Genomic DNA, 12,640 nt, shown 5'->3' on the forward strand with positions numbered 1-12,640 from the left:
GGGCTGGGGATCTGTGTGTCCCATCTCTCTCTCTCTGTCTCTCTCTCTCTCTCTCTCTCTTACATAAATATCCCTGAGCCCTCCAAGGCTGCTAGACCACAAAGAGAAGGCTAAGAATAGCTCAGAATACACACACACGCACACACACATTTCCTCAATCAACGTGTTTGAGCAAGCAGACAGCAGCACTTACAGCTATTCTCTGGTGCTGATACTTCTGTGGCATGTTTGTGCACATGTGTGTCTGTTTAATGTTAAATCAAGCTCTGTGTCAGTGAGACGGATCATTTAGTACCGCTGACAGTGCAAGAATCTATAATTCCTAAATGATCTACTTCTTAAAACACAGCACAATACAGTGCTTTCGACCCCAGCAGCACAAAGACACGGCCTAGTTTGCATCACTTATGTAACTTGTGTACTACATCATTGATAGCATGCAGATCATTAAATATATATCCCTGCTTTTGACATGTGTCAGGTACGCGCGTATACACCAGAAGACGTGAGACGCTAAACCACATCCTGAACTTGAGAGCAGCAATACCCACCACTTAAACGCTTCTCTTTTTCCCCCTCCTGTGCTACAGTGGACATGGCCTATTTACTAAGCGGACACTGTAAAAAAAACAAAAAAAAACAATTTTATCTACTTGTTTCATCTATTTAACTTTGTGCAAATAAGATAAAAAAAAGGCCAGCAAATAGAGGTAAATCCACCTGTGTTGAATGGAATTTCAACAGTTTCAAGTGTCTGAAAATCTTCAAAAAAAGGAAGCATCTTTGAAGAAGTTTTATAAAAAAAACAACTTAATTTGCATTACAAACGTGCACCTGAGTGACAAGTTCAATTACTTATGAAGGCACTATATCAAATGACTCTATATAAAGGACTTTTTTTTTTACAGTGTAGACACAGGTTCCATAGTCCAACTTTACTCTCACTAATGTAATCTCTGAAAAGCTCCTACTCCCAAGGACATAACACTACCAGAGCATTACATCACAGCTCTCACACACACACACACACATAGGAATGGCCATTAGCACTTTGTCAAAGGATCATTACCATGGCTTAGAGTGTTTGAGGTCATGTTATGTGTACGTGCCTTTGTTCTCATGGTTAAAGGACATTTTTTTTACAACCTCTGCTTTACAGCCATAGTTTGTCCCAGTATACCTTTATGTTAGAATAACGCTGTACTGTGATATGAACACCAGAAGGCTTTTAAACCTGTCAAATCTTGACCTATCTTTCAAAAGCAGCTTGAAAGTCTGAGAGTGAAGGTGAGGTAATTAAAAATTAGTAGCACGATAATCCATTAGTGCCGCTGCTTTGCACTGCAGAGCTATTTCCAGGTTCAAACCTGCTGCGGGACAAAAATGTGTGTGTGTGTGTGTGTGTGTGTGTGTGTGTGTGTGTGTGTGTGTGTGTGTGTGTGTGTGTGTATTTATATAGGTTTGTCAAAATGAGAAAACACTTGTGAGTCAAATGATAAGGCAAACACTGTGCTATCATAATTTACCACCAGCACTAATGCATAATAAATAGCTCCACGAGTGACTGGTTATTTAGTGTTTTCTCTGCATGTGTGTGTGTGTGTGGTGGATCCAAACTACAAAGGTCATCAGCTGCCAGATTATGTAAGAAGAGACATATATGGACACAGGCACTCACACGCACAGCAGCAGCAGCGATGTCCCAGATAATCAAATTTTCTGTCGCAATAAAGAAATTAATGGGTCTCATGCAGACGCGTGTATCACTCTGCAATCACACAGCAGCCTGGCATGACACCCCTCATCAGTCATTAAGTCTGTCACAACAGCATTATAAAAGTTAATACCAGGCTACTAAAACAGAATACAAGGGCCAGTGCAATATGATATTGTTTTGCTGATTTAGTCAAGAAGCAAAATTTGATTTTCTAACGAGTTTCTGCTGATGTGGGGGGAAAAAATGAAGTTGAGGTTGTCTCAGGTTAAGTTTGGCTTAACCTATTTTCAGGCCACGATTGTTTTCCCCAACTGGAATGTTCCTCTCCATAACAAAGCATGTGACAGTCTGGGTATGGTCTAACAATGTGATGTTTTGAGTTTTGATATCAACAAAGGGCTCCAGAGCGGAGGTAGGTGCGGAGCAGCCAAGTGTCAAGGGTACGGAGGAGGTGAATAATGGGAGTTGAGTTACGGGGTAATTAGGGAGACGGGGTGGAGGGGAGGCAGAGGAGAGGAGTCTGAGGGCGAGTTGGAGGAGAGGGCACAGCCCAGATGAACGAGTGGATGAAGAGAGCTGCAAGAGGAGGAGGAGGAGGAGGAGGAGGAGGTTGTTGCCTGGAGCTGCAGATGCCAGGGAGGCAAGCAGGCAGAAAACAGCTGAGCTGGCACTGTGTGTTTTATCAGCTGACTGCAGGCTGACAAAGCATACAGGACACGCACACACGCGGACAACCAAAACACACACAAACAGAGGCCGATCGCTGTGCAAATGTACAGACACAACGAGAGAGAGGAAGGACACAGCAGGGTGGGAGTGGGGGGGGGGGGGGGGGGGGGGGGGGGGGGGGGGGGGGGGGGATCTGAGCCACAAACTGAACCGCACACACAACCTGCAAATGCACAAACACACCGTCTGTCACGCAGACACACTTGCCAAGAGATTGACGAGGCGACATGTTACACGAAGTGCATCCACCCACCCTTGAGAGAAGTCACAGATTGCACTATGTGATGTGTACATGCATGTGTGTGTGGTTATGGCTTATGACTATGTAAGAGAAACATTAAATTATGAAAGAAATGCATTTAAATTAGACTATGTAATGCATATGGATGAAGAGAAAGATAATTACAATTACTAGACTTAAAAGTTGGAGAGTGGCGACAAATGTCTCAACGTTAGTGTTAGATTTAGATAAATATGTGGGTTACTATTATTTATTATTATTTTATTTATTTTTGTATTTTATTATATTATTATTATTTTATTTATTTAATTCATGTTTTATTTTGAGTCATGTCATTTGTTTTGTTTGTTGTTGTTAATAATTTCCAATGCATATCTTTAAAACCAATACAATTTGATCACAAACAAATATGTGGATTAATGATTAATTGTCTATACGCAGAACTCATCTAATGATGAATGAAATGTTACTATCATGTGGTGAAGTTGAATTGGTATTTGCCGATTTAGCTTTGGCAATAAGTACATTTTGCATTTCATGCCAATAAAGCAGCTTTGATGAAGGCACGAGGAGTAAGAGGATAGAGCGATGATCCAGTCATGTCTGGTGGAGGAAGGATGTAACAGCTGGAGGGCAGAGTTCAACTAGAAAGCGTGGCAGCTGGATTACACGGAAAAAACAGAACTTTGGGGTAAGTAAATGTTATGTGGGCATGTTTATGTGAGTGTTAAAAAAGATTAGTTACATTCTTATTGTAAGTTACTTTCTCCTGACAATGAATTTGATCAATGAATTGTGTCAAGGCCTTACAAAATTCAACAGCCAGGACAAAGCAATTTCTTAGCTGCACCATTGTGAAGAAGGAATGTATTGTAAGGTAGTTAAGTGGTCAGCCAGCAATTGTGTTATTGGGTCAGTAACTAGGTTCTGGCTGCTAGCATGCCTGTAGAGTGGACTCATTTCTGTGTATGCATGTGCTCACCTGCCATAGGCAAATCGTCTGTCTTTGTGATGATCCCCGAATGTGTCCCACAGCCTCAGGGACACGCTGACCTCATCCACTACATCACGAGATCTCTCTAACACCTGCAACACAGACACATATCCCTGTAAGTAGGTCAAAAGGTCTTAACTTCATTGTGATGTTTCTGTGTTTTACTGGAATTGAAGGATTATGAAATTTCTCGGGATGGAAAAAAAAAAGCAATGCACAATGTCAAACTGCATGGTCAACATTTTTTGAATTATTTCATAGGCCTGAATTGGTGTCTTAACCTGTGATATACATGCACAATAAACAGATTTAGCCTCAGCACCGTGTCCAAAAGTGTACCAGAGTTTGTCTATATGTGGCTCTGTCCGCACAGTGTGTTTATGTGTATGTGCGTGTGCCCACCTCCTGGCATACACGGTACTGGTCGATGGCCCAGACGGTTGGCACGTGGGTGGCGAGCAGCTGATACTGTGTGAGGGTGGCGTTGCAGGCCCGGGCACAGATTAGCCTGGTCTTGCCTACTGCATTATCCCCTACCACCACACATTTAATGGTTTCCACATTGGGCCGCTCATAGTCTGTGTCTATATCCATGGAGAGGGCCCTGGAGAATGGGAGAAACAGAGAGAGAGAGAGAGAGAGAGGTTAATTCAATATTCATGGGAAAATTAAAATCACATCGATAACGCATCCCAGGAGGAATGACGCTGCATTTTCGACAATGAAAGCAAAACTGGCACCAGGCCCTTCTAACTCTCGCCCAGTCCAGGCTAGGGAGGCTTTGTTAAGGCTCTAAGCCCCCGTAGCTGTACTGACCAGTGTACTGAAGCTTCTGCCAAACTCCTCAACAGAACACATGGTTCACAGGCTGAGGAATGGAGGGACCGCAGAGCTATTTCTGTAACAGCACAGAAAGAGAGAGAGAGAGACAAAAAGAGAGAGGCTTCCCATGAGCTCACCGTCCTTTTCTCTCCTTGTCTGTCTTCCCTCCTATCTGTTCCCCTTGTGATTGCATCTATGCTTCAGAGGAAACATAACGCAAAGTGATGAAACATCTACCTTGGCAGCACAAAAGACAGGTGATAAAATCCCTCAGAGGCATTTGTAATTAACTTTTCAGGCCATTCGGGAGCCCACGGGGGAGATGTGCATCATCTGTCGGGGTCAAATATATTTACTGTAGGCTTACACAGAGTGGGGGGAAAAAGTGCTGCTGCATGTTTGACCACCTGTCGACTCAACCGTAGCACAAGACAGAGGTCTTTTAAAACCACACATCCCTGTGAAAAGCTTATCAAAAGCCCCTTTCCGTAAACTGCTTACAAACATTTCTGACATGTCAAAACACGTGTTAATACCCATTTTCTAAAACATTCTTGGACGAATCTGCTGTATTGCATAACCCCCCCTCACCCCCACACACACACACACACACACAATTAGACCTGTAGTCAGCTAATCAGTCCATCCATCCTTGCAACTAGTTCAAAAGACCCACCAAGGCCCCATAAATAGAGCATCTGAAACATTCATAAAGGCCTCCGCTTGCTATTCCATTGACGTGGATGCCAATGCAACACTTCAGTCCGGCGCTGACAGACGCCAAGCAGCTAAAAATGGCATCTATTCATTGGACACATGAGCCATGAGTGCACCCTGCTAATCAGCCGCGACCTGCTCTCCATGTCTCCACAGACCTCCAACCGGTTCATAATACCCCTGCTGCTATAGAGGAATACATTTCTACCCCAGCAGAGATGTCAGATGATGATTCCCCTTGTCAATAACAACAAAAACATCGTTCCTGTCAAAAGGAGTCCCAATTATGTCAGCCGGGAAGCACAGGGAGCCTACCTTTGTCTGTCTGAGCTGAAGGAAAGTGTCTGTCAGAGTTTCCTGAACAGTCCATACAGAGCCAGTTCCTTTCAGAGTTATAAATACTGTTATTTCCCTTGCCACCTGTCTGGCTGCGACACCTTCAGAGACACGTACTACTAGCAGAGGTGAGAGAGAAGAAGAAGAAGCAATAAAAAGTTACAACAACCTTATGTAACAGCTGTCTGCCTAATGGTCATGTAGTGCTGTATTAGGAGAAGAGGGCCCAGTATGAAGCGTGACATACACAAGTGGTTTCTGTAACATCCACAATTATGTGGCAAAGAGGAAGAGAGAGAGGATACGTAGTATTGTTAATTCCCAGCGTTTCCAATGCAACAGGAGATAAGCAAAAGGGATTGCAAGAGCGACGAGGCAGGGAGGGGATTATTAGAGTCTTAGAGAGAAAGAGAGGGACTGTCAGGCCAGCATTAGCATCAGTCAGTCATGCCACTGGGATCAAAAGGGCGAGACCAGCAATAACCACGGCTGCTCAGGGGAACATATCGCAGCTCTTCCTGCTGCTGCTGCTTCTGCTGCGCTCCACTGTCAAATGAGTGGTTCTCTAAGAGCGAAAGACAGATAGAGAAAAAGAGTTTAAGATAACCTATACTACTGACCCAGAGGAGTATAAGTACGCATACGGGCATGTGAGCGTGCATGCGTGTGCGTGCGTGCGATAATGAGCTTAGGGCCCAGTCTGCGAGGCATTGGAATGATGCGAATCACACAATTTATGTTTACTCGCACACCGCTGCACTTGACAGATTCGCACCTGCTCTCAGGTTTTATATTTAAACCGCACGAGCTTTCAGCAAACTTCCAACAATTATTTTTAATTGCATGACTGAAGGATGAGCAGAAGCCGCCGGGGGACTGTGAGAGAGAGCAGAGCGTTGCAGCTCACAGGAGCGGAAAGAGAAGCCGCGTAGCTCAGGTTTCATTTTTAGCCGACGACCTATAGTAAACTGTATGCAGACGTCTAGACTTCATCTGCTGGCCAGAGTCATCTTCTTCCCGACAAAACAGCAGCGAAGGAGGCTGCAAGGGCAAACAAGTGTTGGCATGTAAGAGAAAGAATGTAAGAGAGAATGAGATTCTGTCCCAGTTATTGTGCATGTATTTCTGACTCTTATAGTGACATATTGATGGGAGTAGTGATAGGAACGCTGTGATAGGAACTCAAACGCCCACTCGACACACAAACACCGACCTTCTGGTTTACCCTGGAATGTCACCGATTGAGTCAGTGTGTGTGTGTGTGTGTGTGTGTGTGTGTGTGTGTGCGTGTGTGTGTTTGGTGCAGGAGGACCAGACAAAGAAGCTCATGCATAATTTGGATAGTGTGCGTCTCAGTATGGCTTTGCTTCAAGGCCGGAGGGGGGTTTCATAAGGAGATGGCTTACAGCTCTACCTCATTGCACACTTCCTGGCAATCTTTACCACTTATTTTCTTTATACACTTCCTGTCTAAATCCTTTCATTTATCCTTCCGTCTGTCTGGTTTGTTCCCAGCTGTGCCCACTCAACCACACCTCCCTCCACTCTCCTTCCCAATTCTGCATTCATTCTCCAAATGTAACGCTCCAGCACACAGTTATTCCATCCTTCACTTCCCTCGTTGTCTTTTAGTAACCTCTCTCCTCCACCACTAACACCGCCCCTCTTTCTTGTCCTCTCTGCCAGCTCATCCAACGTTATGCACCCTCCCTCTGCCCGTTTCATTAGAGGTCATCTATCTATCCATCTATGACCTCACACTTTTCTGGATAGCAATCAAGGAGCAGCATTAAAGCAGACAGCTCTCCCACACCCGGTTCGCTTCCCCCCTCTCCCTGTTATGCAACACCGATCCAGTGGCAGCGACCGCTCATCCCAAAGCCCGCACCCGCCTCTGTTTTTTTTTGTCCTCTTCCTTGGGGCTAGAGTTCACCCCGACACCCTGACTGAGCCGCCTGCCTCTCCGCTCCCTCCACCCAGCCCTGTGCAAAAGAAAAAAAAAATTACCCCAATAACCACCCACTTTACACATGGGCCAACACTCACGCAGAGCTATGGGGTTTACACTATCACAGGCTTGACTGCATAGTGTCCATGTGTAATTGTTGGAAGAAATTATGACTACATGTGCAGTCATGTATGCAACCTAATTCTTTTCTAAACTATCTTTTTTTTTGTTGTCAAAAGTCCGCTCTCATGAAAGAAAATGTCTACTCATTCGTACTTGGTGTGTGCTTTTCGGGTGCAGGAGTGGAACGTGTGTGTGTGTTATGTGGGTGTTTGAGACGGTGACTGCCACAGGCGCAGCTGGCACAGACTGATTACATAACCTGGTCTGTAGCCTCTGCTTGGCTCCCTGGATGGCTCACAGTAGACTCACACACACTAGCAGAGACATGCACACACACACATGCACATACTTGCCTCACCCACTGCAGATGGCACTGGTATTACCGCGCGGCCCGTGGCAGACGGCGAAATGTACGCATCAATCCCAATGAATGAGAGGGTCTTTGGGAGTGGCATGTCAGCCTGCTAGAGAGAGCCTTCCTCCTCTCTTCTCTCTGCTGCTGTAATGCTTTGTAAACACAGGAAGGCTCCTCTTGATGCCCTAATTTCATTTATCCCTCCCCATCTTCCTCCTCCTCCTCCTCCTCCTCCTCCCTTGTCCATATTTTCCACCTACTCTTTCTCTCCATCTCTCTTCGCCGTCCTTCTCTTTATCTCGTTTCTATTTCACACCCTTATTCTTTCCAGTATCCTCTCTCCCACTTTCTCACCAGTTTACGTTTTTTTCTTAGATAAGCCAAACAGATAAGCTGTTGATTCCTTTGCCATTGACCATCACAGTACTGTGTGATGTCTTGCTAAATTGTTACCGTTATAATACAAAAATGCTGTGTTTGCATACAAAGTGCAAAAAAGACCATTTCCAATCACCACTGCGGACTCTGGTGAGATGGTTTGGATCATTTTTGACAGCATCATTTTTTTCAAAATGCAACAATGATTCCCAGACACACACCATGTTCTGATACTGTGTGATGTGTTTTTCTCTGAAACTGAGTCTGTGAATTACGTCAACATTGAGCCAATTGAGCTATTAAGTTTGTCTGGAAGACGATATTCCAGGCCACATATCTCCTTTGGTGATGTAACAGGGGATTTAAACATGTAAATGTACAACATGTAAAATATTTTTTTTAAAATGGTTGAGAATATAAAACCCTGGTCTTTTCAAATCAAAAATGTCCTGGACCCTAATTATCAAATTATAGTATATAGTTTACAAATACACCACGAACATTGTTAAAAGTACACTTTTTCACACCAAAGCTCCACAGACCATGTTATAACATACTGGGCTCAAACCGAGGACGACATGCAAATAAAACATAATTGAATGGTCTATTACCTTCCATGTACCTTCCACTACAGCCTGATACAGGGGTCAGAACATTCAAGGTGGCCATATAATGCTGGCTGACTCTTCCATGTGGGTCTGTCAGTGATGCACTATGTTATCTCAAAGCTGCTGCTGACACAGTCTAAGCATTGGGCATAGTGCCTATAAACCAGGACAATAAGTGGCTCTGTCCCACATCCATCTGACCTTATACATAATATAACAGCCCCCATCATTGATCAATTAATAGTAATACCCCACTAAAAAACCCAAAACTAAAAAAATACCAGAATGTGGAGAGAATATTTAGTAATGCAAAAGGGATGAGCCGTTAATAGACATCTCTTAAGGAGAGAAATATATTGGCCAAAAGAGAAAGATTGCAAAATATGGAAGAGAGAAGCATGCCAAATTGTTTACACAACCACATCCTGCAGGTATGTGATTAATTGCTGATGGAGAGATTATATATAGTTAGTCAGTTAAAAAAAGGTGAGGCTTTCTTCTCCAGCCATGCAGCTATTACTTGTGTAACACAAGCCCTCTGATGACGTCATAGCCACAAGGCATTACAGTGTGTGTGTATGTGTGTGCGTAAAATAGTCTTACAAACTGGGATTCTGCATGTGTTTGTCACAGTTTTGATGCTTTTTCATGTTGGTTCCAGTAAACAGTCTATACTGTGCTGCAGCATCACTATAAGCTCATCAATGAAAGGCACCTCGTGCGCTCTCCCTCTCCCAGCAGCCATTCATATAACCACCTGGCTCATTCATATTTTTTTTTTTTTTTTTTTTGGGAAACCGATTCAACAAAACCAGGCAATCAAACGCAGGTTACACCCCACATTGAGCGCTTTGATGGTTTAGATGTCTGATCACAGATGTGTTGTTGTAAAAAGGCAGCTGGTGGATATCAGCCTACATCTCCAATGATGCGCTGATAAGTCTTGCGTAATGTGCCAAACCCAATCCACTGCAACTCCAACACTGAAAATCGAAAGAATCTGTGCAGCACGCGTGGGATTAAATACAAAAATAATAATAATAATCTTCCATTTCAACTCTTGCATAAAATAATGTAAAAAAGAGACTATACAGAGAGATTATATATAGAAATTTAAGAGGAGATTAAACTACAATAGGTCACCATGACATGAATGAGCTGAGAATTTAGAGTAAAGGATATGTGTGGATTGCTTTATGCACAATTGCATTGAGGAGCATGTGACCCAGTATATTGGTGCAGGAGGAGGAGGAGGGTCCCTACCTTCCGACGGTTCCGGAGTTGACCCACATGCCACTCTGCCGCTGGTTCAGCCGGTCACTCAAACCGGACAAAGACGCGCGGAGAATGCAGATGAGGAGTTGTTTGTCAAAGAGCACACATATAATAATAACTTCAGGACTTGTGCCCTAGCTGTCACATCCTCTCCTCCTTCTCCTCTTTACTTCCCCCCTCAGCTGGCTGCTGCTGCCTCCTTTAATCCAGCGTCTCTTCTCAGTCCTCAACAAGTATCGACCTGCTGCTGCTGCAGACTGGATGTAGTAACGCTGTTGTGGTTTCTAATCGGACGCTTTTTGGGGATGCAATGTAAACATAACTGGTCTTAAGATATGTCTGGTGTGAACCACCTCCTTTCTCTGTTGTTGTTTCTTTTCCCCAGCTGATTTCAACAGAGGCACGCCTCCTACGACTGCGCGTCACGACGCAAATCAGCCCAGCTCATTTCATGCTGCATTCAAGTGCTGTCAGAAAAAAAATACAATTTGGAGTAGAGCGATGGAGAAGCCATCTCCACTGTAATAAATACCCCCAGCTGCACTTCAGTGACATATTATTTTACTTTATTTTATTTTATTCTTTTTAATCTTGCCTTAATTTGATTTGCATCCTGACTGACAGCCAGCCACTCCCACCCCTCTCAAGCGCACACACTGTATACAGTCACATGATATTGATCTTGCACAGTTATGTTGGCTTTTTTAAAGTTTTCTTTCTTTCTTTATTTATTTTTTTCTTTATTTTTTTCTTTCTTTAATTTATGTTTCTCTCCATTTTGTTTTATCCATATTTCATTTTATTTTATTTTATTATGAGGAAAAGGAAGGGAAAAAAATAATATATATATATATATCCTCCATCTCTCCTCCTCCCTCCAATGATTGCCTATGGATAGAAAAGGGCATAAGCCCTGAGCTATCAAACCAGGCTCACGAATTTTTATATATATTTATTTATATATATATACATATTTGGGGGTTAACAAGAAAGCATGGGAGACACTAGTGTTAAGAATTTTTATATATAAAAAAACGTTTGGGTTGTGCATTAATTCCAACATCAAATTCAAACCCTTGCATTTTCTGTTGCATTTTCAGTTTTTAACTGCGCTGTGTGACTTGAGGCTTAATAAACATCAAGTAACTTTATTCAACATAAATATCACCCAACATCCTTTTCTATAATTTGTTTTACTTTCTCCTTTTATTTATTTTCTTCACTTGTATTTATCACAATTGGGACTACTGTTATTTTGTTATCATATATGCTAAGTTTATTCATGCAATTATCTTACGTCATCAATGTGTGTTGCTGTCTGTATTGATTGTGTTCTATCGTTTGTGGGGGGGGGGAAAGGGGAAAAAACTCAATAAATATATTGTTTTAAAAAATCAAATATCACCCAACAAAAAGCGGCTGAATACTCCAAACAACTTCTATTTAAGACTATAAATATCAGATGTCGGAGCTGAAGAGGATCACTTGAAGGTCTCATAAGAGATTTGGACACAAGAGCCAATCAAATCCTGCAAAGATGATAGTAACCCCGCCTCCCGAAACTGTGCTCTTTCCATCCTGTTAACTCAATCCATCCCGCAGAGCATGCTGCCTTTTGTTGTGTGGAGCATTCACATCCACCACTGTGCTGATTGTCTGTCATTATGACTCTCATTATTACTCAAACACCAGGGTTAGTGCACTTTAAAAAAATGCATGTCAAATATCTATCAAAATGAATAAAAAATCAATTATTAAATTTGCAAAATGATAAAATATCCATGTGATTTTTATGATTTTTAATTTCTCCTTTATTCCTTGCCCATACATATTAGTCATCCCTTATCCAAACTCAAATCCAGATAAATGATGCAATAGTGTAGTTATTACTCATGGGCAATGGAGAGCATTTTTTCTTCTATGGTTATTCTGGGTGTTCAGGCATAGCAACTAGCTACCACATAGCAACACTTGTGTATTGCTACAAAAGCCAATACAGGAGCCAAGAAAGAAAAAAGAGGCAGATCATGGATTGCCGTGGAAAGTACCCAGCCTTTCACCCTGCACATTTTTCCAAGATCTCAATGTCTGGGAATTCATTTCAGGAATGTTAAGCTGTACCGGTGAAGAAAAATGTTGCCAGGAGGTAAAAATACCTCACTATACTGACAGCAAAACTATTTTTACTTGCTTTGTAAATGTGATGTTATCCAGCTGAAGACTTTGCCCAGGCATGTTTTATAAATGGGAACCTCCTTCTGAGTCCATCTGCCTTTCATTATAGCCTTGCCTGTTATTCCAGATAAGAGGTGAAAAGATAAGAGGAACTTGTATTAGATTACATTTTCTCCTACAATTAATTTTTGGGCATTTCCCAGTGTTTGGCCATGTGGGGAC

The 12,640-nt window shown here is 42.7% G+C and overlaps 1 protein-coding gene across 4 annotated transcripts in view; it reads right to left on the reverse strand.

Moving 5' to 3' along the window:
* Positions 1–12,640, reverse strand: part of rhobtb4 (Rho related BTB domain containing 4) — a 45,233-nt gene that overhangs the window by 15,097 nt on the left and 17,496 nt on the right. For 3 of the 4 annotated variants that reach the window (XM_074638240.1, XM_074638243.1, XM_074638241.1), the window contains 2 exons: positions 4,084–4,285; positions 3,670–3,773 (listed from right to left, as the gene is read on the reverse strand). In XM_074638240.1, coding sequence (XP_074494341.1) covers positions 3,670–3,773; positions 4,084–4,275 — 296 coding nt within the window. In that variant the 5' untranslated portion in view covers positions 4,276–4,285. Of the gene's footprint in view, positions 1–3,669; positions 3,774–4,083; positions 4,286–10,231; positions 10,962–12,640 lie in introns of those variants that run through there. The other variant, XM_074638239.1, reaches the window with a different exon arrangement.

This window comes from Sebastes fasciatus, chromosome 6 (genome assembly GCF_043250625.1).
Source record: "Sebastes fasciatus isolate fSebFas1 chromosome 6, fSebFas1.pri, whole genome shotgun sequence".
In the NCBI taxonomy this organism is placed as follows: domain Eukaryota; kingdom Metazoa; phylum Chordata; class Actinopteri; order Perciformes; family Sebastidae; genus Sebastes; species Sebastes fasciatus.